At 41.7% G+C, this 25974-nt stretch overlaps 2 protein-coding genes across 2 annotated transcripts; both read left to right on the top strand.

The window, feature by feature from the left end:
• Nucleotides 1-15932: 15932 nt before the first annotated feature.
• On the top strand, nt 15933-21456 carry LOC310789125 (olfactory receptor 1M1-like; the record flags this gene model as incomplete). Its single annotated transcript, XM_083650719.1, has 2 exons — nt 15933-16697; nt 21424-21456. The coding sequence occupies 2 exons, from the start codon at nt 15933-15935 to the stop codon at nt 21454-21456; spliced, it is 798 nt and encodes a 265-aa protein (XP_083506845.1).
• Nucleotides 21457-21585: 129 nt separating this feature from the next.
• LOC310789124 (olfactory receptor 10A6-like) lies at nt 21586-25478 on the top strand (the record flags this gene model as incomplete). The annotated part of the gene is made up of 2 exons (XM_083650718.1): nt 21586-22350; nt 25329-25478. The coding sequence occupies 2 exons, from the start codon at nt 21586-21588 to the stop codon at nt 25476-25478; spliced, it is 915 nt and encodes a 304-aa protein (XP_083506844.1).
• Nucleotides 25479-25974: the final 496 nt, after the last annotated feature.

Raw genomic sequence — 25974 nt, 5'->3', positions numbered from 1 at the left:
CGCTTAATCAATTAGATCGACCCCCCCCCTGACTACAGGCTGCTCGGCACCTGGAACACTTGCAGGCTGCTCAGCACCTAGAACACTTCGAGTAGTCCACTGGGGTCTGAATTAGTGGGGAGACTACGGGCTGCTCGACACCCGGAACACTTGCAGGCTGCTCGGCACCTAGAACATTCACAGGCTGCTCGACACGTAGAACACTTTGAGTAGTCTGCTGGGGTCTGAATTAGTGGTGCGACTACAGGCTGCTCGGCACCTAGAACACTTGCAGGCTGCTCGGCACCTAGAACACTTCGAGTAGTCTACCGTGGTCGGAATTAGTGATTTGTTGCGGGCTGTTCAACGCCGAGCACTTGCAGGCTGCTCGACACCTGGAACGCTTAATCAATTAGATCGACACCGATTCGGGGAGTCCACCACCAATGAAATGCGAAGTAACGGCTATTGCGAGGAATGCAGGAATGGATGCCATGTGCTTACCATGTGACGCCTAGGGGAGGAAAGATCTTTGGGCAGACAATATGGCGGCCTGCTCTGGTCGGATGTAGGCCGCGTGGGCTGACGAGGACCAGCGGCATCGCCACGGCGACTTACGACGCCCCCCGGGCGTGGCCGCAGCGCTACAGCAGGCGCTGGGTGATCGACCAATCCGGCGAGCTTCGGCGCGGTGACTTAGCAAAACCCCCCAAGAACCCGGCCTTGGCCTATTGGAATCGTTACTACCGCTGGCACTTTTTCGCCCCTAATTACTTCAGTGACTTAGGATTTTATGAGACAACTCCGGGCTTCCGGGCTTTTAGCGACTTACGAAAACCACCGGCCGGCTTGGCCTCGGCGATACGGCGGGCGCTGGATAGAACGAGCGATTGTTCGCCAAGCAGCTTACGTCGGCGCACTCAGTCTCTACAGCGACTTACGAAAACCGCTGGCCGGCTTGGCCTCAGCGATCCAGCGGGCGCTGGAAGGAGCCGGTTTACTGCGGCGCGCTGTATTAACATTTTTGGACTCCTACAACCTAGACAGGCTCCAGTGACTTACGCGCACGCGGCACTGGAAGGGGAACGCTTGTTCGACCGGCTTACTGCGGAGCGTTACCACTGCTGCACCTGGCTTAATTCTGAGCATTACTACTGCTGCGTGACTCTGGACGAGGAACGCATGTTCGACCGGCTTACTGCGCAGCCTTACTACTGTTGCACCTGACTTACTTCGGAGCATAACTACTGCTGGCGCTATAGCTTTAGCACCCCCTGGCGCTATAATATAATATATAATATAATGATGCATTTAGGATTTTGCTCAGGATAGTATATAATATAATGGTGCCTTTAGGATTTTACTCCGGCATCCGAGATGGACAAGTGCTAGCCATGTGTTTGTGAGCAGTAATGTGCTCGCTTTCCGTGCTGTTCTGAGACAGTTTATTTACAGTTTTATGCGTCGACTAGCCAGTCGGAGAATGGAGTTATTATGGCACTAGCGGGTGCCTGCACGAAGTGAGCAAAATTTATGATGCACTTCTGGAAGCACTGCAATAGCTGCTTGTATGTGTTTTAAATCCATTTGTTGTGTGGTTTTATTTTATTTTAATTCTTTCTTATTGTGCTGTCTGTGTTTGTGTACGTATTTTATATGGACCCGAGTCTGGAATAAAGTTTATGTATATGACTTTAGCGCCCCCTTGCGCTATAACTTCGGGGAGAGCGCTGGAAAGGAACACTTGTTCCGCGCTCCGCCGACTTACTCCGGAGCATTGCTACTGCTGGACGGTGACTTTAGACTCGCCCCTGCGCAACGAGCGACATGCGGCGGCTTACTGCTGGCACTATAATTTCGGGGAGACCACACTTGTTCCACCGACTTACTTCGGAGCATTGCTACTGCTGCGCTATGACTTTAGACTCGCCCCTGCGCAACGAGCGACTTACGGCGGCTTACTGCTGGCGCTATAATTGTGGGGAGACCAGCACCAATGAAATGCGATGAAAGGGTGCTACTGCGCGGGTTTGCCTTTGCCATGCTGCTTAAGGCGGTTGCGTTTTTGGAACGTCCGTTTGAAGACGATGGATTTGGTTCCGGCTTCGTCACCGGCCATGACTCCGCATTCAGCTTAATCAGAGACGTGACTTGATTTCGGCCTAGACAGTGGCACTGGATTTGATTTCCGGTTTCGTCGACAGCGACACTAAGCATTCAGCTTGTAGTCAGAGACAATGAATTTAATTTCTAGCCCCCTCAGCCGTGTTGTGTTGCAAGGACCAGAACTGAATGAGTGGGCAGAGCTAAATGCGAATGCACCATGTGACTAGGTCTGCCTTGAGCTGGATATTACGGGCCAATAATTGTGGGGATAATCCCATGTAGGCCTTCTAAAGTGCTGCTTGTGACCAGTCCTGCTTACGCGACGGAATGAATCAATGACGCTTAGGCTATTTAACACTTGAGCTCTGGAAATCTTGGCCAGCAGGATAGCACGTTCTAATATTAGCAATTGTAGGCGTGCATGAACTAACGCCCCAACGCCCCTTCCGGCATACAGCATTATGGACGCTAGAAGCTCGATTCGCTAAATGAATGGGATTAATGCCGGAATGCGATTAACACATTCACTGCCAGACGTTTTTTTTTTACTGTAGTTAGCTTCTGCCAGAGGGTTTTTTTGAGGATTCTGGCTCATCTTTCAAGACCCGAGGATTCTTTTCTGCTAAGATTTTGTGAACACACAATATCTCAAAAGAACTAATAGAATGTGTGCTTTCTCTGTCTAAAAGAGTTAGTTTGTAGAGTTAGTAGTTATGTAAGCATTAGCAGTTGAATACAGCATGGTTTCAGCGTCAGAAAAATTATTCAGAGATAAACGGCTTTTTGTGAAATTCGATAGAACAGTCACTTTAACCATTCATTTTTGGCTCTCTCTCTCTCTCTCTCCCTCCCCCTCTCGCTCTCTCTCTCTCTCTCTCCCTCCCTCTCACTCTCCCTCCCTCTCTCTCTCTCTCTCTCTCCCTCCCTCTCGCTCTCCCTCCCTCTCTCTCTCCCTCCCGGAGACGCACTAGGTTTAATCCTAGTGAGAGGGGGAGAGGGAGAGAGAGAGAGAGAGAGAGAGAGAGGGAGGGAGGGAGGGAGAGAGAGAGAGAGAGAGAGAGAGAGAGAGAGAGAGAGGGAGAGAGCGAGAGGGAGAGTTGCTTCCAACTCCTCCCTCCGTGGGCGTTCTTCTTGGCTGCAGCGGCCGTCACAAGCTTGTCACCAGTCTCACTGCTTTGCTGCTGTCCTGTGCCTGTCTGCGCGGCCGCTGTTTGAGGAAGTCTGGATGGACTCGCTCGCTTCTTGGAGTTTTGGTTGAGAGAAGCTTTTGCGATTCTGGTCATATTTATGCTGCGTGTTTCAAAGTGTGTTCCACCTGTAATCTATTATGCAAATTTGCAATCCCGCATCGCCAGCAATCAGCGCGAAAACGAAAGCGTTTTCCCCCATCCATTTTCATGAGAATGGCTGCTTTTTGCTTGCCTTCCTCTAGTCAGGAGGGCACTGTCGCCACTTAGTGGCTCGGTGGAATGGGTTGTAAACGTTCGGTGGCTCCAATAATTATATAAGAGATGTAAAAGGGTTAGATGCACATCCCACGGTCAAAAAAAAAAAAATCATTTTTTTGACGTATTAATACGTCATTGGCAGTCAACCGTTGGATTATTTTTGACGTATTAATACGTCAATGGCAGTGAACGTGTTAATGACTTTTCCGAGGCAACCCGGTGCTGAAGCTATGGCATTGACATGTGATTGATACGGAGATAGAGGGACGCAGGAGGTCTCTCAGCCTGATTGATATGACTGACAATCCGCAAGCGGCATGATACCAAGAAGCATTATTATTATGAGTGATGCAAGGATGCGGTGACGCACGGTGATGACGGCCCGGCGATGCCTGGAGAAGCCTGGACACCAATAGTCGCTGAACGGATATTTTTAACTTGCAGCATTATTACCGTGGAATGAGAGTAGGCCTATATGTGGAGCCGTATACCGATGATGGGCATCGCCCGCCGCACGGTTAAATGTCCAAATCATATATATATGTATGTTATATGTATATATATGTATATTCAGTGAGCAGCACGGCTTCTGTTAATTTGACTGGGTGGCTGGAGCATCGACTCGGAGAAAGGGAAACGTTTTTTTTTTTTTTTTTTTTTTTAAATTAAAACGGAATCTGGCTGTCATTAGACATTGATTAACTGAACGCTATTGCTAACTGATGCTTTGAACGTCCATTTGCAATGATTCTGGCTGGCTATTAACTATTGTAAATTGTGCAATAAATGCAATGAATGCAATTTGAGCACGATGTGTGAATACGTTTAATGTTAATTGTTTAGGCCTAATTATTTAACACGTTAGAGATGTGTGTAGTTCTCCATAGATTTAGCCTCTTCATTTTGCTCTCGAATGCACCAGGTTATTTAATTTCACGTTATTGGATGAAGAGACATTTAGTGTAGCTCCGCCGTCTTTCTTTAGCTGTAGGCGAGGATATAACGACCAGTTCACGGAGATTGTCAAGAGATCATTCATTCACTATGATAAATGCATTGCTACTTATGCCCAGTTCGTTTCCTTCGCGCCCGACGTGCGGACCGCAGGGAATGGTTAGGTGATTGTTTTGAAGCACGCCAAAATGATTTGAAATTAAGATTTGGTTGCTAAAATTATATGGCACTGTTATGTATTAAAGAGGTGATTACATTACCGTTGCGCTCGACTGCTGTCCGGGACGCGCTCCGCGGGCGTTCCCTGCGCTGGGGGCTGACGATGCTGCAAGCCGTCCCGGCTGGATAGCATTTAATCGTGGGAGCCGAATTCCCCGACCACGTCGTGGAACTGCGTCTGCCTCGAGCGTGGACGTGCTGAGAACGATGATGGAGCAGGACCTGCGCTTACGATGGCTTGATTACGCCTCGTGCACATCTACAATGGCAAAATCGCTTTTCCGCCTCGTCGCAGCGTTTTGTGGGCGTGGAAACCAGCTTCCAGCTTGGAGCTGTAGCCTGTAGAAACGTTGTACACAGGAGGGTGGGGGGAGGAAATGTGTAGGAAGAGCTGTCATTGGGTAGCTTCAACGAAAGGTCCCGCCCTAGTCCCGCCCCGCGAGCGTGAAGCCGCTCGGAGACAAGCCGCCTCTAGTCTGCGACAGTGAAACGCTGTGGGCGGTTCCAGCGGCAGGGGGCGCGAGGTAAATGGACCAATCAGACACGGAAATAGAGCAAGACAGCCTATCAAGATGCAGCGTCAAAGCGGCTTTCACAGGAGGCAAGCCGCCGAGCGTTTCATGATGTGCACGTACCGTTAGCAGGATCAGAACGGCGGACGCTTGGAGACTGAATGGCTTGATGGCCCGAACAGAACGGGGCCGCGGATGGATGAGACTTGAAACAGAGGATTGCATGGCTGCGGCCAGCTCCGGGCCCGGAGCGCGCTCTCCCCCCGACTGCGAGTTATTGCCGTCCTCGCGCGGGCCCGCTTGCGCGCTCTCGTCGACGAGATCCGCCGTTCGAGATGCACTCGGTGCCGCCGGAGCCTGCTGCCTGATGCCGTCTGCCCCCCGTCTGATGAGCGCACGGGGCTGGCGGCTGGGAAGCCTGCTGCATCCCGTACCCGGGCTGGGATGTTTCGTAGTGCGTCTCCTCGTCGGCGCTGGATGTCTCGACCTCGAATTGGTACTGCGCCTCGAGGTCCATGTCTTCGAAGCTCGTCGTGCTGAGAGAGCGAACGGGGGTGAGTGGTACCGCGAACGCGAATGGCTTGATGGCAGAATCGGAAGGGATGAGGCAGCTTGAGAATGGCGAAACACGACTTTCAGAGAAGTGAAACGCGGCTTCCAGAGAAGGAATTAGATCAGCTTAGTGCAGCGCTAGGGGACAGGGAACAAGGACCGTGGTGCGCCCGGCGTGGCTATAAATACTGCCACGTCATGGCCTCGGCACTGACGACATTAACGCCGTCCCCTAGGCAAGTGCGTCACTACTGCACTGACGACATTAACGACGTCATGCTGGGATTACTGCACTTGTCGTCACGCTAGGATTACATGTGATGCTGAGGTCGCTATGTCTCTAGATTACGTGTGGCGTGAGGCAGCGTGACTGGTCTTCATCTGAGGAAGGTCTTTGACTGAAACGTTCGTTGCTGCTGCCCAGGTGTATGAGGAAATAAATCAACAAAAAAGACATTTGGAGTGCTGGCTTTTTCTCTTTTTCATATCTCGTGCTTGCCCTGCACCCAGTGAGTTTTTAAATATTTTCGAGTGTGCTTGCAACCTGACTTTCGTCTTCATCTTGAAACTAGGTCGAGACCATCATAAAACTCAAAGAAGAAGAAGAAGAAGAAGGCTTCGACATAAAAACATTAGTAGAACAAGAATAATAAAAAAAGAAAATTGCCTCCAAATTGCACCAAATTTAAATGGTAGTATATATGTCGGGAGATGTCTTCATAAAAAAAAATTCATGCATTTTAAGGCATTTGCCTAGGAGTTATGAGCATCTGATGTTGTAACTATTTCATGTAAAAAAATCAAAAATCAAAATCAACGCTCAGCGTTGATTTCGTAACTTCAACGCACCTTCTACTAGATGTAAAATTTGACGAGCTTTCCAATGCCGCCAGTCCCGTGTCTGTAGGTGCTTCCGTTCCCAAGATATGGTTCTTTGCAAGGAGCTATGGGGAGCTAACAATAGCTAGCCTAGGCTATGCGGTGAAAAAAGATGGCTGCCTTTTGTTTTTCTTCAGGACCTCTGAAGGGGCGTGGAGGACCTCTAGAGGCGGAACCATGGCGGCACACCCCCACAACACTTGTAGTTCATAGGTGCTCAACTTCCGCAAGGCGGACTTGGCCTCTCTGACGTAAAACGCATCGGCGAGGCCAAAAAATATGTGAGAGATGGTTGATTGCTCAGGCTGTGAACAACCAATTTCAAAAATTTCAACGGATTTGAAAACCTTAGGGGCGTGAGATTTAATATATTCATATTCCCCACGGGAAGGCCGTCCTTTAAAAAACAACAAACAAACATTAGAAGCAATTTATATCTGTCCAACAAGTCAGGGTACATTACCATTTTGTTATCAGTGAACATTGATGCAAATGTCAGGGTAGGAACTGTTATAAGGTTGTTTCAATTTGTTTCCACAAGTAGGTCTATGTCACATCTTTCATTTTGAACAAAGGGATGGTCTGAAATTCCAAACCCCATCTGACACTCTTGTTCTCTTCATTGAATGCTAACAGATCATTTATTACTGCTAACAGAAATAAATAAGTAAATACATAAATAAATAAATAAATAAATAAATAAATAAATAAATAAATAAATAAATAAATACAATCGTAAAGATGCACATAAAACAAAACAAACTGGAAATATGTCATGTGAAAGAAGTCTAAATGTAATCACATAACAGTTCACTCCAGAAAAATATGCAATTATTTCATGCAGTTACATAGTGATTTTCAGTCAATGGGTTGTTGGAAGGAAAATTAAATTGCAGTGGTGAAGAAACATGAATTCTCAGTTCATTTCATAGTCTAATCTAATCTAATCATGTCTGTGCTACTGATGATAATAGTGGGGCATTTAAGGTGCTTGTGGCTGTGAGGATGACTCACTGTTATTGGGGTTTGGACTAAAGGGTGAAAATCACAAATCTGCCAATCAAAATGCTTTTACCTTTATTACAACATTAATTGAAAACCCGACATAAAACTGCACACGTTTTATCTTTTCTTGTAAAAGGTACATGACGGACAAACCCAGTGTTTTTGTCACAATTATACAGGTAGGTCACGTCTATAAACAATTATATCATTTTTAAACAATTATGTTTCTGTATAAATCATTACAATATGCTCCCGTGAGGTGGGGATGCATTTGGCGGCGGGGGTGCAAAACTCGGCATAACACCTGGACACTTCCGCATGGCGGACTGCTATCGTCCTGCAGAGACGATAGTACAAGGCAGGCGCAAACAGGTGCGTGAAGCACAAAAAGCAGATAGCGCCTGTACCAAGATAGAGACCCACATTGCCAAATGTACTGTATATAGTAGCGGACCCGTGGGGACCACCCTGTGAGTTAGGCCCCCCTGGTCTGGAACATGACATGATAATCTTCACAAATGTGAATAACTTTTATGACTTTTGGAACGTAAATTTGTTTATTTTTAAAGGTGATTTTTATTAAACACTTCAAAACATATATACATAATTTGTATATATATATATATATATATATATATATATATATATATATATATATATATATATATATGATTGCGTGAATGATTAATTCATATGTGCTTTTTGAATTGAGCGATGTGTAAACTTTCTTTGATCACTTCAGGTAAGTTGTTCCACAGCCTCACCCCATTGACGGATATGCACATGCTTTTGAGTGTGGTGCGCACCTTGGATTGCAAGAGATTCCCTCTCCTTCTTAGATTATAACCACTTTCTCTTTCTTTGAACCATTTTTGTATATTGTTACGGAGTAATTTGTTTTTAGCTTTGTAAATGATTAGTGTGGTCTTGAAATCAACTAAATCCATAAATTTTAATGTTTGTAAATTAAAAAATAAATCATTGGTATGCTCATAATAGCCAACATTGTTAACTATTCTTATTGCCTTTTTTTGCATGGTGCATATTGTCTTTAGGGTGGTTTTGTAGGTATTGCCCCACACCTCAGCACAATAGGACAAATAGGGAAGAAAAAGCGAGCAATAGAGTGTGTACATTGTTTTCTGGTTCAGTATGTGTCTGACTTTGCATAGTATACCAACGGTCTTTGCCAGTTTAGAACAGATGTGCTTGACTTGTGGTTTCCAGTTGAGACTGTGGTCAATTAATACTCCCAAGAAGGAGTTTTCATAAACTCTATCTAACTTGGTGTTATCACACAGTACTTCAATAGCTAAATGTTCTGGAATCTTACGTTTCCCAAAAACCATAAATTTGGTTTTCTTTATGTTGAGCGATAACTTATTAGAATCAAACCACATTCTCAACTTGGTTAGCTCATCAGAGACAATCTTCAAAAGCTGTTGAAGGTTCTCTCCTTCACAACAAACATTTGTGTCATAGGCAAATATTACGAATTTAAATATATTAGAGGTATTAATAATGTCATTTATATATAATATAAATAATTTTGGACCCAAAATTGAACCTTGTGGTACACCGCAGGTTATGTTTGACAGCGTTGATCTTTTCTCTCCCATCTGCAAACTGTTGCCTATGTTCTAAATAACTTTTTATCCAATTGAGCCTCATTCCCCTGATCCCATACCTTTCCAATTTTTGAAGCAAAATGTCATGATTAATTGTGTCAAAGGCCTTTTTAAGGTCAATGAATACACCCACAGCGAACTTCTTATCGTCAATGCTGCTTGTTAGTTCTTCTACAAGGTCAATTAGTGCCAAAGATGTAGATCGATTTGGTCTGAAACCATATTGACTATCAGTTAGTATCTCATACTTATCAACAAAACTGTCTAATCTGGTTGAAAATATCTTCTCTAAGATTTTAGAAAATTGGGGAAGCAGTGAGATTGGCCTGTAGTTGGTGAAAAGGTTCTGCTCACCGGCTTTAAAGATGGGTATGACTTTAGCTGTTTTCATCTTGGTGGGAAAGGAGCCCAGCTTCAGTGAGAGGTTGCAGATATGTGCTAAGGTAGGGGTGGGCAATTATTTTTCATGGGGGGCCACATGAGAAACCCAGATTGTTGCCGGGGGCCGAACAAATATTGTCATGCCATAACCCATGGATGGGTAACTTTGATGATAGAGAGGGCCACAAAAAATGTCTTCCCAGATTTTAAAGTTACCAGCCAATTAGAATTTCCACTAGCCAAAATGTTTTTCTTGAAATAAATCAGAATATGAGTGGGTTAATTTACGCATAAGTATCAGTAAGTGGCCCGGGATGATCAAAGCCCGTGGGTCACACGAACAAAAATGCAGTCTTGAAGCTAAATAAATCCAAAACCAATGAGTTAATTATTTAAATTTCTAATTCAATGTAGCCTTTTAGTCATAAAGATTATTGAAAGATATTCCATATTACAGACTGAAATGCTATAACAGAAGTGGAGTATTGGCCAGAATGACATGAACATTTTGACACTTATTCAGCGGGTATCTTGCATGTTGCGTTCAGGTGCACTGTGTAAAAAAAAAAAAAAAAAAAAAAAAAAATCCCTTAGCAGCTAAGGGATCTGCTATAGCTACAATTACTTGTTTAATTAAACATATATCAATATCATCACAATCCCTTGAAGTTTTGTTCTTAATTTTTTTAACAATAGCCATTTTCCCACATGCGCTTTGTACCGCTAAATGACCGGAACGTGGTCTAATGCCTGCATGTGTGAAAGTTGTCGTGCCGGTATAAGCGCGACCCCGTCATCGCGGAGATTTCACCAGTTTCGAGCCAGTCAGAAGAGCGGTATGCGCGATAGCGGACTCAAGTGTAGAACGGGTCCAGTCATTTCCCGCGACACTCTCATGGGCGAGGTGTACACACGTTGCTTAATGTTCCAGCGGGCATAATCTAATCATTCGCGCACATTAAAGTAAACTGGCGAAATTATCTTGTGATAATAAGAGCAGTAGCCTATGTCAGCTTCATGTGTGGGTGTGCTGATTTTCCCCCCCTCCTCTCTGCTGCCTGCTCGCTCTCTGGCCACAGTCCGTCCTCCTCCTTCAGTGACAGCCCGACAGGGACACAGACGAAGCAAATGCACGAAGCGAAATGTGGAAGTATTTTGCTTACGTTGCCGACAGCGAAGGCAAGCCCGGACACATCAAACGAAGCCAGTCTGTAAAAAGTGCTTCAACGCGACGCAGGTGAACGGATAAACAAGCAAACTTATTTCACCATCAAGAGTTTTGCCGACACGTCACTCCCCACCCGCTCTGCAGTGCTGCCCCGCCCCCCAACATACAGGCAATTTCGCTGCTAGATTCCGACATGCAGAGGAGAGGTGTGAAGGGAAATGTCCGATATTGACTTACAGGTAATTTTCCGGTACGCATGTGGGAAAACGGCTAATGTCAATTATTTCGGTTCTGTCTGTGTCTCTCAAATAAATAGTAGCTGGGTTTCTTTCCCCAAAAAATTGTGAGACACCTCCCCCTTGTGGAGGGATTATCTCATCAGCCAGCTTGGGCCCAACATTTACAAAGAATCTGTTGAAGCCTGCCACCATTGTCAAATAATTAATTTGGGAATCCAGCACTCATTTTTTTCTTTCTAATAATTGAATGTAAGATATTCCAGGTGCCCTTTATGTTATTTTTATTAGTTTCCAGCAATTTACTATAATAATCTTTCTTACATTTTCTAAGAATTTCAGTTAGTTTATTTTTATATCTTTTATATTTAGTTTATTTCTCCTCAGTTCTGTGCTTAATAAAGTGTTTATATAAATTATTCTTTTTTTTGCAGGCATTCGACAGACCCCTTGTAAACCAGGGGTTATCTGGACGTTTTGATGTTTTCTTTGAATGCTGTATTGGACAGTTGTTGTGATATAAAGTCAGAAAAGTATTTAGGAAAGAGTTATAAGCTGAATCGACATCCTCTTTTTCATAAACATTCCTCCAATCTTGAGCTAACAAATAATTTTTGAATTCATTTAAAGTGTCACCCGTTCTTAATTTCCTCTGCATGTTTATTTTGTTACTATCTAAATTCTTGTGTTCACATTCATAGATAACAAACACTGGCAGATGGTCAGTGATATCATTTATTAATAATCCACTTCCTAAATTATTGGTCATATTATTAGTAAGTATATTATCTATCACTGTTGCCGAGTGGGTGGTAATTCTGGTTTGGTTATACTAGGATATAGGCTCTTACTGTACATTGCATCTATAAATTCATCTATCGCTGGTGATTTGTTTGGATTTAAGAAGTCTATATTATAGTCCCTGCATAAAAAGGCTACCTTTTGCTCTGTGTTTGAAACCATTACCTCAAACACATCTCTGAAGTTTTTGATGCTAGAGTTGGGTGCTCTATACACAGCGAACAATGACGTTCTTCATTTTACCCATATCAAGTTCAACAGTAATGCATTCACAGATGTCATCAATAACAGTCGTCATACTTTCTACAATCTTATACTTTAACCTGCTGTCTACAAACAGCGCAACTCCTCCACCCTTTTTGTTTGCTCTATTCACAAAGTTAAAGTTATATCCTTCTAATTCAAAATCGGTCCCTTTGTCTTGGCTGAGCCAGCTCTCTGAAATAGCGATTATATTAAATTGCATGGTGTTTTGCTGTAGATAGTCTTTGATCTTTTGAAAATTTGCGTATAAACTCCTACTGTTGAAGTGTATGATTGATATACAGTGCTCTAAGTTGAATTTCTCCTTGAACTGGTTTTCAGTGTAATAACAACAATTACTGGTTACATAGTCAAAGAAATTACTTTCCGGGTCTATATCTGTATCTTGTTCCTGCATAGTAATTGTTCAAGGTGAATGCACACAGTCGCTTAACCTAACCTTAATAAGGCATTGTTCTCGCTTTAGATCCGGTACCTGCAAAAAGCATATTAAGTCCCTTCTGCCCGGCTCACCACCATGTGGAGCAGAGCTTTCAGCCGCTCTGCTCCCAAACTCTGGAACTCACTCCCTCCTGACATCCGCAATATTGACACCCTCCCCTCTGTTCAAATCCAGCCTCAAAACTCACCTTTTCAAATTAGCATACTCCCTGTAATTTCCATGGTGTTTTCTTTGTTTACTGTTTAGTTTCTTTTGTTTCTGTTTTATCTTATTTCCCTTGCACTCTCTTATATTTTATACTGTTTGCTTGTATCTGTTGTTCTGCATCTGATTTTAACCCTGTAAAGTGTCCTTGAGTGACCTGAAAGGCGCTTTTAAATAAAATGCATTATTATTATTATTATTATAATAATGCATTTATTAACCTTAATAAGGCATTGTTCTCGCTTTAGATCCGGTACCTGCAAAAAGCATAATAAGTGCGTAATAAAGGATTTGTTTTATCTTATTTCCCTTGCACTCTCTTATATTTTATACTGTTTGCTTGTATCTGTTGTTCTGCATCTGATTTTAACCCTGTAAAGTGTCCTTGAGTGACCTGAAAGGCGCTTTTAAATAAAATGCATTATTATTATTATTATTATAATAAAGCATTTATTAACCTTAATAAGGCATTGTTCTCGCTTTAGATCCGGTACCTGCAAAAAGCATAGTTAACTGTTAATAAGTGCATAGTTAACTGCTAATAAGGTAATAACAAACTATTTATTAAGCTTAATGAAGTAACAAAACCAGCTAATAAAGGTGGTTATAAAGTGCTTATAAATGTCTTATAAGCTACCAATAAATATGTTTATAATGCGATTATGAACACTTATATATTATTATTAACATAATAATAGTGTTAATAAGCACCTTATAAGAGCCTTATTACCTATTAATTAACGCTTATTAATAGAACCTTAAAGCCCCAATCAGTAAGATTTTTGACATTTTTGACTGTAATATAAGAGCTTTTTAGTCTTAGGACATGGTAGATTGACTTGTAATAGGGAGACTCTCAACTTTATTTATCCCACACCGCCCTCCATTGGCCAGCCCTGGGACTAAGCAGGTTGTCTGCCACGTCCCGTGGCAATAAAAAAAAGAAAAAGAAAAGGATGCGCGCATGCGCTGTACAGCGGAAGCGCTGTCTTCATGAAAACAAGGAAGTAACTCGATTCGGATTTGCTACGAAAATGATGTTTCACGGAACTATGGATTATTATTTCATCACGTGGTGAGTACCTGATGTCACAACATGTACATAGAGCTTTCTGGCGCTGTGTTTTGTTGACTTTGAACAGCGATATCGTTATCGATACTATTGCACCCAGAGGGCGCAGTTTCTCCAATAGCAAAACTTGGAAAACTTGCTGAATGGGGCTTTAATATAAAGCGTTACCAAATTATTAAATAGCACAGGGACATTAATGGTTTATAAAGTGCCTGTAGGAGGGCTGCAGACCTCATGTTGAATGCCCGTGGCACTGTGTGTGCCTGTGTGTGTGGCCAGCCTCTCTGTCTCTGTCACCACCAGTCAGTCCGTCACATCCTCCTGCCCATTCACTCCCATGTTAAAAATATCGTGTTTCTGAAAAAAAAACTACAAAAGATTTCGAAAAGTTGAATACACGCGATCGATCCCTCACCCAGCTGTACCGTTTTAAAGTGTGAATGGTGTCTCTACATGTCAGTATGTGGGAGGAGATGGGTGCTGACAAAATGTACAGAATCATAAGAATAAAGAGTGGCAACAACATACTGTGATTGCTGCTGTACGGCACAACTATTTGTTTGCAACATACTTGCCTCAAATCGCCCCTCGAGGGACTAATAAACTCTGAGTCAGAGTTGTTTACACTGGATGAATATGTGATGGACAGGTAAAGGACCTGTGGGAGTGGCCTGAACCGATATAAAGCAGCGCACATCGCTGCTCTCTACAGTTAGGGAGGGAGGATTACAGCTTTGTACTGTACATGACAGTAATCCGATGATAATGGCCAATTTTACTGTATCTTATTTCATTCTTGGCGGTTATCCGCATTTTGGACCTTTGAAATACTTGTATTTTGTGATAATAGCATTGTTGTACATTGCAGTTGCCCAAACACATTTTTCAGTTATTTTGCTCCAATGTAAACTTCAGCCAGTGAAAAGTTAGCAGTAAGAAAATAATCCAAAAGTGCCTGAGTCAAAGTTGTTTACACTGGATGAATATGTGATGGACAGGTAAAGGACCTGTGGGAGTGGCCTGAACCGATATAAAGCAGCGCACATCGCTGCTCTCTACAGGTAGGGAGGGAGGATTACAGCTGTGTACATGACAGCAGATTAGAATGTAAAATTGTGTCATTCATAACTTGTATTCTTCTTCTTCTTTTAAGATTCCTGGATCCTCCGGCATTGGTAGGGGAGTGAATTGTAATTGTATTACTTCATAATAATTATTTCACCATGTGCACACTAATTATTGTTTTGTGAACTAATCCAAGGATAATGGCCAATTTTACTGTATCTTATTTCATTCTTGGTTATTATCCGCATCTTGGACCTTTGACATACTTGTATTTTATGATAATAACATTGTTGTACATTGTGGTTGTTTTTTCCCAACACAGCACTCATTGTTTTTTTTTTGTATGAATAGAAGCTTACTGTCTGGGACTGTCTATGTATCTTTTTCTGTGCAGCCTGTTGTTTTTTCCTCCTGCAGGGATTTTTCCATTGACTGATTCAGCTAATCTATGACACTCACACACTTTCTGTCCCGTATTGTTTTCTTGCAGATGTTCTGTATATGGAAGAATGCAATTTCTCACTTTAGCCCTCATGTCTTTGTCTTATGACTGATACCTTGCTATCTGTCATCCTCTACAATATAATACACACATGACATCGAACACGGTGGCTGCCTTTATTGTTGTGATGTGGTCGTACGCTTTTCTCAAAGACCTGATCACTGTATGCTTGAGCAGGCATTTGACACTGTGTGGAAACTACAGAGGCTATTGTGCCAACTATCTCATCATCAGTCTGGCATGCTCAGCCTCTGAGGAAATCACATTTGGGGATTTGTTGGCACTGCTCTAAGCGTCTTGTTCCCTCTAATTCCAAGTTGTGTCATTCATAACTTTTCTTTCTTTCTTTTTAGGTTCCTGGACCTTCTGCGAGGGTAGGGGAGTGAATTGTAATTTTGGGTTGCTTCTCACGTTTGTTAATCTTCTTTACACTTGATGATCATTGCTAGAGCATTAAGCCAAATCATTTCATCGTGTGCACACTAATTATTGTTTTGTGAACTACTCCAAAGATAATGGCCAATTTTACTGTATCTTATTTCATTCTTGCAGCTTATCCGCATTTTGGACCTTTGAAATACTTGTATTTTACGATTATAGCATTGTTGTACATTGCGGTTGTTTTTTCCAACACAGCGCTCATTGTGATCATTTGTATGAATAGAAGCTTACATGAACCTATGTATCTTTTTCTGTGCAGCCTGTTTGTAAATGAGCTCAATCGTTCTGCAGGGATTTTTCCATTCCTTCTGGTTCAGATAATCTCTGACACTCACACAGTTTCTGTCCCATATTGTTATTTGCAGATGTTCTGTTTATATACATATGTAAATATGCAATATCTCACTTTAGCCCTCATGGCTTATGATCGATACCTTGCTATCTGTCATCCTCTACAATATAATACACACATGACATCGAACAAGGTGGCTGTCTTTGTTGTTGTGGCATGGTTGTACGCTTCTTTCAAAGTCCTGATCCTTTTATCCTTGAGCAGGCGTTTGACACTGTGTGGAAACTACACAGGCTATTGGAGGTGTGTCAACTATGAAGTCGTCCGGCTGGCATGTTCACTCTCTGACACCAGAGTAAATAGCATTTATGGACTTGCTGCCCTTGGTCTAGCCGTCTTAGTCCCTCTATTTCCAATCCTTTTTTCTTACATGAAGATTCTTCACATTTGTTTTGCAGGTTCAAAAGAGACCAGACAAAAAGCTCTTAGTACCTGCTCACCTCAGCTGGTTTCTCTTCTGAGCTATTCCTTTGCTGGCTTATTTTTGGTTGGCATCAAAAGAATTGACACCAGCAGTTGGCCCCGTGTGTTGGAAGATTTTATATTTGTGTATGCAAACCTATGGGGGAATGTTTTAATGCTTCTAAATCCTATCATCTATGGAATGGGACTGTCCAAAATACGAAACATATGTAAAAGTCTGGTCTATGGTTACATCTTGGCTGGTTCCAGGGTTCCAGGGTAGGTGCGATAAGTCTGGAAGAGTACCCGGAAAACAAATTATGTAAATGCAAATTTGTAGTTTTGAAAAGTGTGTTAATTTCACAAAATGGCAAAATAAAGGAAAAAATATCCAGATAGTGGCCCACTATAATGTTACTTTATTTGGGTTGTGGTCTGGTGAAATAAAAGTTCAGTAAATTCACAGAACTTAAACAAAATATGAAAATGTGAAATCTAGGTTTAAAGTAAAAACAAATGTGTAGACTTAACTCAGCTCTTGAACTAGATTTAACATCTGGTGCAACAGAATTTCTCTTGCACGCTGACATCTCCATTTCCCCAGTCACGACACCAGATGGCGCCGTCTGTCTGTTCTTCTGTCCTCATGCTCTGAAAAACACAGTGACCAGTCTCAGTGCAAGTATGAGTGAGCCTTTTAATCATTTTTAACCCTAATTGAAACTGGAAATGTCTGCTGAACACATGTACAGTACGTGCTATTTTCAACTTTCCCATTGCTGCTGGAATTTTACAGGAATATCACAGAATTTAGAGAGGTGGGAAAGTCTGCGAATTTGATTCTAAGACTGTTCCTCTAGAGTCTAGACCAGTGGTTCCCAACCACCGGGCCGCGGACCGGTACCTAAAAAAAAAAAAAAAATTACAAACTACAAACATAAATAAACGTCAACTTGAAACTATGATTCAACTACCACACAGCCTATAATATTATAGCCTATGTTTATAAAAAAAATAACAAGGCCAGGGGTCGAAACCTGGCATATGGCCGGTGCATGGGATCACCCATGTATACCCATACACATTTTAACAATCAACAGAACACATATAAGCCGTCATCTGATTTTCCACGTTTTTTCCCTGTTTGTGTTCATTTTACCCATATCAAGTTCAACAGTAATGCATTCACAGATGTCATCAATAACAGTCGTCATACTTTCTACAATCTTATACTTTAACCTGCTGTCTACAAACAGCGCAACTCCTCCACCCTTTTTGTTTGCTCTATTCACAAAGTTAAAGTTATATCCTTCTAATTCAAAATCGGTCCCTTTGTCTTGGCTGAGCCAGCTCTCTGAAATAGCGATTATATTAAATTGCATGGTGTTTTGCTGTAGATAGTCTTTGATCTTTTGAAAATTTGCGTATAAACTCCTACTGTTGAAGTGTATGATTTGTATGATGTACAGTGCTCTAAGTTGAATTTCTCCTTGAACTGGTTTTCAGTGTAATAACAACAATTACTGGTTACATAGTCAAAGAAATTACTTTCCGGGTCTATATCTGTATCTTGTTCCTGCATAGTAATTGTTCAAGGTGAATGCACACAGCCGCTTAACCTAACCTTAATAAGGCATTGTTCTCGCTTTAGCAAAAAGCATATTAAGTCCCTTCTGCCCGGCTCACCACCATGGGGAGCAGAGGTTTCAGCCGCTCTGCTCCCAAACTCTGGAACTCACTCCCTCCTGACATCCGCAATATTGACACCCTCCCCTCTGTTCAAATCCAGCCTCAAAACTCACCTTTTCAAATTAGCATACTCCCTGTAATTTCCATGGTGTTTTCTTTGTTTACTGTTTAGTTTCTTTTGTTTCTGTTTTATCTTATTTCCCTTGCACTCTCTTATATTTTATACTGTTTGCTTGTATCTGTTGTTCTGCATCTGATTTTAACCCTGTAAAGTGTCCTTGAGTGACCTGAAAGGCGCTTTTAAATAAAATGCATTATTATTATTATTATTATTATAATAAAGCATTTATTAACCTTAATAAGGCATTGTTCTCGCTTTAGATCCGGTACCTGCAAAAAGCATAATAAGTGCGTAATAAAGGATTTGTTTTATCTTATTTCCCTTGCACTCTCTTATATTTTATACTGTTTGCTTGTATCTGTTGTTCTGCATCTGATTTTAACCCTGTAAAGTGTCCTTGAGTGACCTGAAAGGCGCTTTTAAATAAAATGCATTATTATTATTATTATTATTATAATAAAGCATTTATTAACCTTAATAAGGCATTGTTCTCGCTTTAGATCCGGTACCTGCAAAAAGCATAGTTAACTGTTAATAAGTGCATAGTTAACTGCTAATAAGGTAATAACAAACTATTTATTAAGCTTAATGAAGTAACAAAACCAGCTAATAAAGGTGGTTATAAAGTGCTTATAAATGTCTTATAAGCTACCAATAAATATGTTTATAATGCAATTATGAACACTTATATATTATTATTAACATAATAATAGTGTTAATAAGCACCTTATAAGAGCCTTATTACCTATTAATTAACGCTTATTAATAGAACCTTAAAGCCCCAATCAGTAAGATTTTTGAAATTTTTGACTGTAATATAAGAGCTTTTTAGTCTTAGGACATGGTAGATTGACTTGTAATAGGGAGACTCTCGACTTTATTTATCCCACACCGCCCTCCATTGGCCAGCCCTGGGACTAAGCAGGTTGTCTGCCACGTCCCGTGGCAATAAAAAAAAGAAAAAGAAAAGGATGCGCGCATGCGCTGTACAGCGGAAGCGCTGTCTTCATGAAAACAAGGAAGTAACTCGATTTGGATTTGCTACGAAAATGATGTTTCACGGAACTATGGATTATTATTTAATCACGTGGTGAGTACCTGATGTCACAACATGTACATAGAGCTTTCTGGCGCTGTGTTTTGTTGACTTTGAACGGCGATATCGTTATCGATACTATTGCACCCAGAGGGCGCAGTTTCTCCAATAGCAAAACTTGGAAAACTTGCTGAATGGGGCTTTAATATAAAGCGTTACCAAATTATTAAATAGCACAGGGACATTAATGGTTTATAAAGTGCCTGTAGGAGGGCTGCAGACCTCATGTTGAATGCCCGTGGCACTGTGTGTGCCTGTGTGTGTGGCCAGCCTCTCTGTCTCTGTCACCACCAGTCAGTCCGTCACATCCTCCTGCCCATTCACTCCCATGTTAAAAATATCGTGTTTCTGAAAAAAAATCTACAAAAGATTTCGAAAAGTTGAATACACGCGATCTATCCCTCACCCAGCTGTACCGTTTTAAAGTGTGAATGGTGTCTCTACATGTCAGTCTGTGGGAGGAGATGGGTGCTGAAAAAATGTACAGAATCATAAGAATAAAGAGTGGCAACAACATACTGTGATTGCTGCTGTACGGCACAACTATTTGTTTGCAACATACCTGCCTCAAATCGCCCCTCGAGGGACTAATAAACTCTGAGTCAGAGTTGTTTACACTGGATGAATATGTGATGGACAGGTAAAGGACCTGTGGGAGTGGCCTGAACCGATATAAAGCAGCGCACATCGCTGCTCTCTACAGTTAGGGAGGGAGGATTACAGCTGTGTACTGTACATGACAGTAATCCAATGATAATGGCCAATTTTACTGTATCTTATTTCATTCTTGGCGGTTATCCGCATTTTGGACCTTTGAAATACTTGTATTTTGTGATAATAGCATTGTTGTACATTGCAGTTGCCCAAACACATTTTTCAGTTATTTTGCTCCAATGTAAACTTCAGCCAGTGAAAAGTTAGCAGTAAGAAAATAATCCAAAAGTGCCTGAGTCAAAGTTGTTTACACTGGATGAATATGTGATGGACAGGTAAAGGACCTGTGGGAGTGGCCTGAACCGATATAAAGCAGCGCACATCGCTGCTCTCTACAGGTAGGGAGGGAGGATTACAGCTGTGTACATGACAGCAGATTAGAATGTAAAATTGTGTCATTCATAACTTGTATTCTTCTTCTTCTTTTAAGATTCCTGGATCCTCCGGCATTGGTAGGGGAGTGAATTGTAATTGTATTACTTCATAATAATTATTTCACCATGTGCACACTAATTATTGTTTTGTGAACTAATCCAAGGATAATGGCCAATTTTACTGTATCTTATTTCATTCTTGGTTATTATCCGCATCTTGGACCTTTGAAATACTTGTATTTTATGATAATAACATTGTTGTACATTGTGGTTGTTTTTTCCCAACACAGCACTCATTGTTTTTTTTTGTATGAATAGAAGCTTACTGTCTGGGACTGTCTATGTATCTTTTTCTGTGCAGCCTGTTGTTTTTTCCTCCTGCAGGGATTTTTCCATTGACTGATTCAGCTAATCTATGACACTCACACACTTTCTGTCCCGTATTGGTTTTTTTGCAGATGTTCTGTATATGGAAGAATGCAATTTCTCACTTTAGCCCTCATGTCTTATGACTGATACCTTGCTATCTGTCATCCTCTACAATATAATACACACATGACATCGAACACGGTGGCTGCCTTTATTGTTGTGATGTGGTCGTACGCTTTTCTCAAAGACCTGATCACTGTATGCTTGAGCAGGCATTTGACACTGTGTGGAAACTACAGAGGCTATTGTGCCAACTATCTCATCATCAGTCTGGCATGCTCAGCCTCTGAGGAAATCACATTTGGGGATTTGTTGGCACTGCTCTAAGCGTCTTGTTCCTTCTAATTCCAAGTTGTGTCATTCATAACTTTTCTTTCTTTCTTTTTAGGTTCCTGGATCTTCTGCGAGGGTAGGGGAGTGAATTGTAATTTTGGGTTGCTTCTCACGTTTGTTAATCTTCTTTACACTTGATGATCATTGCTAGAGCATTAAGCCAAATCATTTCATCGTGTGCACACTAATTATTGTTTTGTGAACTACTCCAAAGATAATGGCCAATTTTACTGTATCTTATTTCATTCTTGCAGCTTATCCGCATTTTGGACCTTTGAAATACTTGTATTTTACGATTATAGCATTGTTGTACATTGCGGTTGTTTTTTCCAACACAGCGCTCATTGTGATCATTTGTATGAATAGAAGCTTACATGAACCTATGTATCTTTTTCTGTGCAGCCTGTTTGTAAATGAGCTCAATCGTTCTGCAGGGATTTTTCCATTCCTTCTGGTTCAGATAATCTCTGACACTCACACAGTTTCTGTCCCATATTGTTATTTGCAGATGTTCTGTTTATATACATATGTAAATATGCAATATCTCACTTTAGCCCTCATGGCTTATGATCGATACCTTGCTATCTGTCATCCTCTACAATATAATACACACATGACATCGAACAAGGTGGCTGTTTTTGTTGTTGTGGCATGGTTGTACGCTTCTTTCAAAGTCCTGATCCTTTTATCCTTGAGCAGGCGTTTGACACTGTGTGGAAACTACACAGGCTATTGGAGGTGTGTCAACTATGAAGTCGTCCGGCTGGCATGTTCACTCTCTGACACCAGAGTAAATAGCATTTATGGACTTGCTGCCCTTGGTCTAGCCGTCTTAGTCCCTCTATTTCCAATCCTTTTTTCTTACATGAAGATTCTTCACATTTGTTTTGCAGGTTCAAAAGAGACCAGACAAAAAGCTCTTAGTACCTGCTCACCTCAGCTGGTTTCTCTTCTGAGCTATTCCTTTGCTGGCTTATTTTTGGTTGGCATCAAAAGAATTGACACCAGCAGTTGGCCCCGTGTGTTGGAAGATTTTATATTTGTGTATGCAAACCTATGGGGGAATGTTTTAATGCTTCTAAATCCTATCATCTATGGAATGGGACTGTCCAAAATACGAAACATATGTAAAAGTCTGGTCTATGGTTACATCTTGGCTGGTTCCAGGGTTCCAGGGTAGGTGCGATAAGTCTGGAAGAGTACCCGGAAAACAAATTATGTAAATGCAAATTTGTAGTTTTGAAAAGTGTGTTAATTTCACAAAATGGCAAAATAAAGGAAAAAATATCCAGATAGTGGCCCACTATAATGTTACTTTATTTGGGTTGTGGTCTGGTGAAATAAAAGTTCAGTAAATTCACAGAACTTAAACAAAATATGAAAATGTGAAATCTAGGTTTAAAGTAAAAACAAATGTGTAGACTTAACTCAGCTCTTGAACTAGATTTAACATCTGGTGCAACAGAATTTCTCTTGCACGCTGACATCTCCATTTCCCCAGTCACGACACCAGATGGCGCCGTCTGTCTGTTCTTCTGTCCTCATGCTCTGAAAAACACAGTGACCAGTCTCAGTGCAAGTATGAGTGAGCCTTTTAATCATTTTTAACCCTAATTGAAACTGGAAATGTCTGCTGAACACATGTACAGTACGTGCTATTTTCAACTTTCCCATTGCTGCTGGAATTTTACAGGAATATCACAGAATTTAGAGAGGTGGGAAAGTCTGCGAATTTGATTCTAAGACTGTTCCTCTAGAGTCTAGACCAGTGGTTCCCAACCACCGGGCCGCGGACCGGTACCTAAAAAAAAAAAAAAAATTACAAACTACAAACATAAATAAACGTCAACTTGAAACTATGATTCAACTACCACACAGCCTATAATATTATAGCCTATGTTTATAAAAAAAATAACAAGGCCAGGGGTCGAAACCTGGCATATGGCCGGTGCATGGGATCACCCATGTATACCCATACACATTTTAACAATCAACAGAACACATATAAGCCGTCATCTGATTTTCCACCTTTTTTCCCTGTTTGTGTTTAGGGATGCAGGATAAAGATTTTTTTTTTTTTTAAATAAATGCTGCAGCTGCACACTTACTGTTTAAACTTGAATTATAATTGTTGTTTTTCTTTGTTGTTTGATGTGAATTTATGGCTTTTTGGCACCTATATGTAACCTTTTAAGGTTGAGATAATTGTATTATCATTATATGGTCCAAATATTTCAGTAAAGCACTTGAAACACTTGAAATATTCTTACTTGGGTGGTATCATGCTACTTGAAATGATGGTAAAATGTATTATTTTTAGTAAAATAACATGTCACGTGTGCAATGCAATATTTGTAATGGAATTATTATGGGACACGGCTAAGAGCCAAATTTAGCCATAGTTCCATAATGATTCCATTTGCATTGCACACGTGCTACACTATGCTAGCTAACGCTGTGCCAGGTATTAGCCGTGACCCATAAAGATTCCATTACAAAACACGTTAACGTTAACGTTAGCCAAACGTTTTTTTGGTTACACAATGCATTGCCAGCTATCTCAAAAACTAATGTGACAGGATAAGGTCCGTTTGATATGTTGTTAAACGTGTTATTTTACACCATTTGAAAGAATGAACCCACCTTGAATTCTTTGAACAGGTCTGCCATAAAAAGTTGAATGGAGGCTAAGTAAGCAGCAGAAGCACTATTGTTTTTGTTTTAAATACTTGAGGGCTACATGCCACTGGTGTTGCACTGTCTGCACTCACTGCCATACAGAGTTGAATGTAAGAAGTAAGCAGAAGCACATTGTTTTGTTTTAAAGTTGAAGGCTACATGCCATTTGTTCATTGGAAATGGTTGCATACTTTAATAAAGGAGATCTCACCGCTGTTTACATGCTTTTCCGATCGGCTAACACGCTAGTTATAACCTACTTAGCTCAGCTGTTAGCTACTTATCTTAGCTCTCTGCCTCGCGGTAAGATGTTCATGTTCCTTACGCATAACATTCATGTATATTTGCTGGAAGGGGAGACGTCTCCCGCTACTGTTGATGTCCAGAGACACTGGGAAATGTGTGTTTGTTTATTTGTTGCGTCGCGTGTAACGTTAACATGGGCGCGGTGAGCGACTCTGTCAAGCTAAACAAGATCAGATCAGGGCAGACAGGAAGTCCGAAACCGGACATTCGTCAAATAAAACAAATTTCAAGTAAAAGCCCATCTTGATGAAAGGGTGCCAGGAAGGGTGCCAGGAGTCGTGTATGCAGTGATTGGGACACACGTGCTCCTATAGGCCAGTGCAAGCACCGGCCTAAAAATACAAATAATAATAATTATTAAAATTGACAACTGGTCCGCAACTTTTTTTTCCGATCTATCTGCTGGTCCGCGGCACAAAAAAGGTTGGGAACCCCTGCTCTAGACCACACATGGGCAAAATGCGGCCCCAGGGCCAGACCCGGCCCCTGGACCATCTCAATCCGGCCCTCAACATCCTCAAAAGAAAAACAAACAACCCCCAAAAACTCAATAAAAGGCAGAATCATGTTAATACATCTCATCTGCTATACAGCCATTGGATTTGTATCACAGTATATATTATATTATATAAGGGGATTAACAGGAGAAATTATCAATCGAGTGTTGGCAGGCATGATGTCCAATATGTGGCCCTTCGCTTACTTGATGTAAGTCAGTATGGCTGACTCTGGAAAAACAAATTTGCCCACCCCTGCTCTAAACAATGGCAGTAATGGAGAGAGAGGGAGAGTGTATGTGTGATTTTGTCACACAGACTGGAGAAGCTGGTCTGGAGTCAGTGTTTGTGTGGTGATTTTGTCACACAGACTGGAGAAGCTGGTCTGGAGTCAGTCTATGTGTGGTGCTTTTGTGTCACACAGACTGGAGAAGCTGGTCTAGAGTCAGTGTATGTGTGGTGCCTTTGTGTCACACAGACTGGAGAAGCTGGTCTAGAGTCAGTGTACTGTATGTGTGGTGCCTTTGTGTCACACAGACTGGAGAAGCTGGTCTGGAGTCAGTGTATGTGTGGTGATTTTGTCACACAGACTGGAGAAGCTGGTCTGGAGTCAGTGTATCTGAACTGAGCTGGACTGAACAGCACTCACCTGAGGCCTGTCTCATGAAGCAAGCTCAACAAAGTCAGGGTATCTGAGTTTGCCATAGCCACTCCTACATAGCTGGTTATCAACTGGCGATGTCAACCCAGGATTTACCTATCCAGCCGTGTGCATGGAAGAGGTGTGGTTTGTAACAAATAGCCAATCGCATGCTAGTCTCTTAAAACAGACTGTCTCATCTACATCCGGCGAATGCAGCTATACAGTCTGTACGTTACACCCCCAGAACATGCACAAGGAAGTTGGGAAAAAAACCTTCAGACTGGAAGGAAGTTCGACAAAATCCGACCAATCACGACACGTGTGTCCACGAAAAAAAATTCTGATTGGACTAATGAGCGGAAGACCCGCCTTAAAAAATTCTGATTGGACTAATGAGCGGAAGACCCGCCTTTCTGCTTCCCATTCCGGTTGGTGCATGATTCTCCCCCAAGAAGTACAGACGTATGGCGGAAGCATTTGA

This window comes from Poromitra crassiceps (assembly GCF_964638095.1).
Source record: "Poromitra crassiceps genome assembly, chromosome: 14".
Lineage (NCBI taxonomy): Eukaryota > Metazoa > Chordata > Actinopteri > Beryciformes > Melamphaidae > Poromitra > Poromitra crassiceps.
This window is presented reverse-complemented; position numbering and strand designations above follow the sequence as displayed.